The 2,365-nt window shown below is 44.1% G+C and overlaps 1 protein-coding gene across 1 annotated transcript in view; it reads left to right on the top strand.

Annotated features, from left to right (window-relative positions):
- F13A1 (coagulation factor XIII, A1 polypeptide) overlaps positions 1 to 2,365 on the top strand; it is a 302,545-nt gene that overhangs the window by 247,913 nt on the left and 52,267 nt on the right. Inside the window, exon 11 of the mRNA XM_006888734.1 lies at positions 1,485 to 1,772. Within this exon, the coding sequence (XP_006888796.1) occupies positions 1,485 to 1,772 (288 nt within the window). The remainder of the gene's footprint in view (positions 1 to 1,484; positions 1,773 to 2,365) is intronic.

Here is a 2,365-nt window from a genome sequence, read left to right as displayed (position 1 = left end):
TGAAAGTACAATGGACTGCCAAGAAAACAAACAGATTCATCCTGGAGAGGGTTAAACCAGTCTGCTCCTTGGAGGCAAGGATTCTGGGGCTTCGTCTGACATACTTTGGACATGTTGTAAGGAGGGACTGGTCCTTGGAGAGGGACATTATGCTTGGGAGGGTGGAGGGACCAAGCAGGAAGGGAAGACCCTCTATGAAGTGGACTGATTCAGTGACTGGGGTAATTGGGATGGGTGTATTGGAGGCAGTGAGATTGACACAGGGCAGAACAGGGTTTAGGGTTGTTGTACATAGGGTCGCTATGAGTCACAAGTGACTGGAAGGCACTTAACAACAACAACAACCACCACATCTGAAAAAAAAATTCACTAACAGATACCAGTAAACAGGCAAACTACAAGCACATGACTGAGAAAAGCAGGCCCTGAAAAGGTTAACTCAGGATAGGCACACCTTCCCTCCTGTCAAGCAGGCAGATTAAGACTGGGAAAAACAGTTTCAAAGAGGTAAATGCTGATCTAGGAAAGATGCATTTCCTCTCCTGATAAACAGAAGGTTAAACTACTTTTTAAGACCACAACTTTTTGGTTAGCAGTCAAGTGCTTAAGCACTGTACCACCAGGACTCACCTTGCTGGAAGGACTTTTGGTATCATCTCTCTAGATGAGAGTGGGAGTCCCTGAGTAGTGCAAAGAGAACTTGTTGGTCTTCTAACCAAAAGTTTGGAGATTCTGGTCTAGTAGAACTGCCCTCAGAAGAAAGGTCTGGAAATCTACTTGAAAAACAGCCTTTGTAAACTCTTTGGAGCACAGGTCTCCTCTGACACACATGGGTCACCATGAGTCAGAGTTGACTCAATGGTGACTGATTGGAGCAGTGGAGGAAAGCTAGTTCTGCATCCTACCAGGGCAAGTAGCACAGAAGATGGCAGATGGAAGGTGGGTGCTACCTGGGGTCAGCTCAACCAAAAGCAAATGGGTCAGTTCTGCGTAGAAGGAGACATGAGGGAGGTAGGCCTTATTTGAGGGGCAGAGTGTAAGTTTGAAAGAATTCCTATAAACATAAGAAAAATTCATATTGCAGAAGATGCAATGAGTTCCAAAAATCTTAGCAATCTCAAAGTTCCAGTCATATGGCTGGGAATTGAAGAATAAAGCTCAATGACTTTAGTTTGCCAATTTTGCCTGTTGGACCCTAAAAAGAAAATGCTGGTGATATAATCTTAAAGCAATATCCTCTCAAGGTATTTCCCAGTGTGGACACCCACTAAGTCACTGACCTGAGCAGAGCATTAACGCTCAGAATTTGATTTTGCATCATCTCTAGCATAGGAATAGTAACAACATCTGCTCACAGAGAACTCATGGACCAATGAGGCATTACCCAGAGCCCAGCATGCAGTGTGCTTATTATTAATGTTTCTTCTTTTCAGCTGAGTCACATCTTTTCTTTCCTTGTCACTCTGTCTGGATTTTTTTTTTAGGTCAAGAGGAAGAGAGACTGGCCCTGGAAACTGCCCTGATGTATGGAGCTAAGAAGCCCCTCAACACGGAGGGTGTCCTCAAATCACGGTCAGATGTTGACATGGATTTTCAGGTGGAAAATGCAGTGCTGGGAAAAGACTTCACAGTCACCATCACTTTCCAGAACAACAGCTCCAACTCCTACACCATCTCTGCTTATCTTTCGGGCAATATCATCTTCTACACAGGCGTTTCCAAGGCTGAATTTAAGAAGGAGGCATTTGAAGTGGCCGTGGAGCCCTTATCCTGTAAGCTAGAACTCATCGTCTTGCTTGTACACCTTTCCTTACCCCAGTTTTGTCAAATTGAAAATTCTCCCACAGAGATCACAAAAGTGGACACACTTACGGGGAGAACTAACTTACTCTAGAAAGCCTTAACTTTCATCTCTGTATCTCATATATAGGGAGCTCTGGTGGCCTAGTGGTAAGAAGCTACCCTGCAATCCCAAAAGCACATGGTTAGAATCTACCAGCTGCTCCACGAGAGAAGAATGGGCAATCTCCATTCCATAGTAAATGCTATTTACTGCCTCTGAAAATCTGCTGGAGGGTTAATTATGAGTCAGTTCCAAATCAACAGCACACAACAACAACAGCATCTCATCTATAGAGGTGAATGATAACATTCTCAAAACTGAGGGTCATTTGGGCAACTCATGATACTCAAATGTATGTTAAATTTTTATTACTAAAAGTGTAGCTGGAGGCTGTTCCTTGGGCCTGCTGAATGAGGGTCTTCCTCTCACAAGCTCTGCTCATCCTTAAGACTGGAAAAGTTCATGAAGCCCTGGTCTGAACCACCCATCCTAGAAAGCAGGCCTTCTAAGGATTTTTCTCTG

The sequence above is a fragment of the Elephantulus edwardii genome, unplaced genomic scaffold (genome assembly GCF_000299155.1).
Source record: "Elephantulus edwardii isolate Elephantulus edwardi_28Jun2011 unplaced genomic scaffold, EleEdw1.0 scaffold00071, whole genome shotgun sequence".
Classification (NCBI taxonomy): domain Eukaryota; kingdom Metazoa; phylum Chordata; class Mammalia; order Macroscelidea; family Macroscelididae; genus Elephantulus; species Elephantulus edwardii.
Note: the sequence above shows the minus strand (reverse complement) of the source record. Positions and strands in the feature narration are given on the sequence as shown.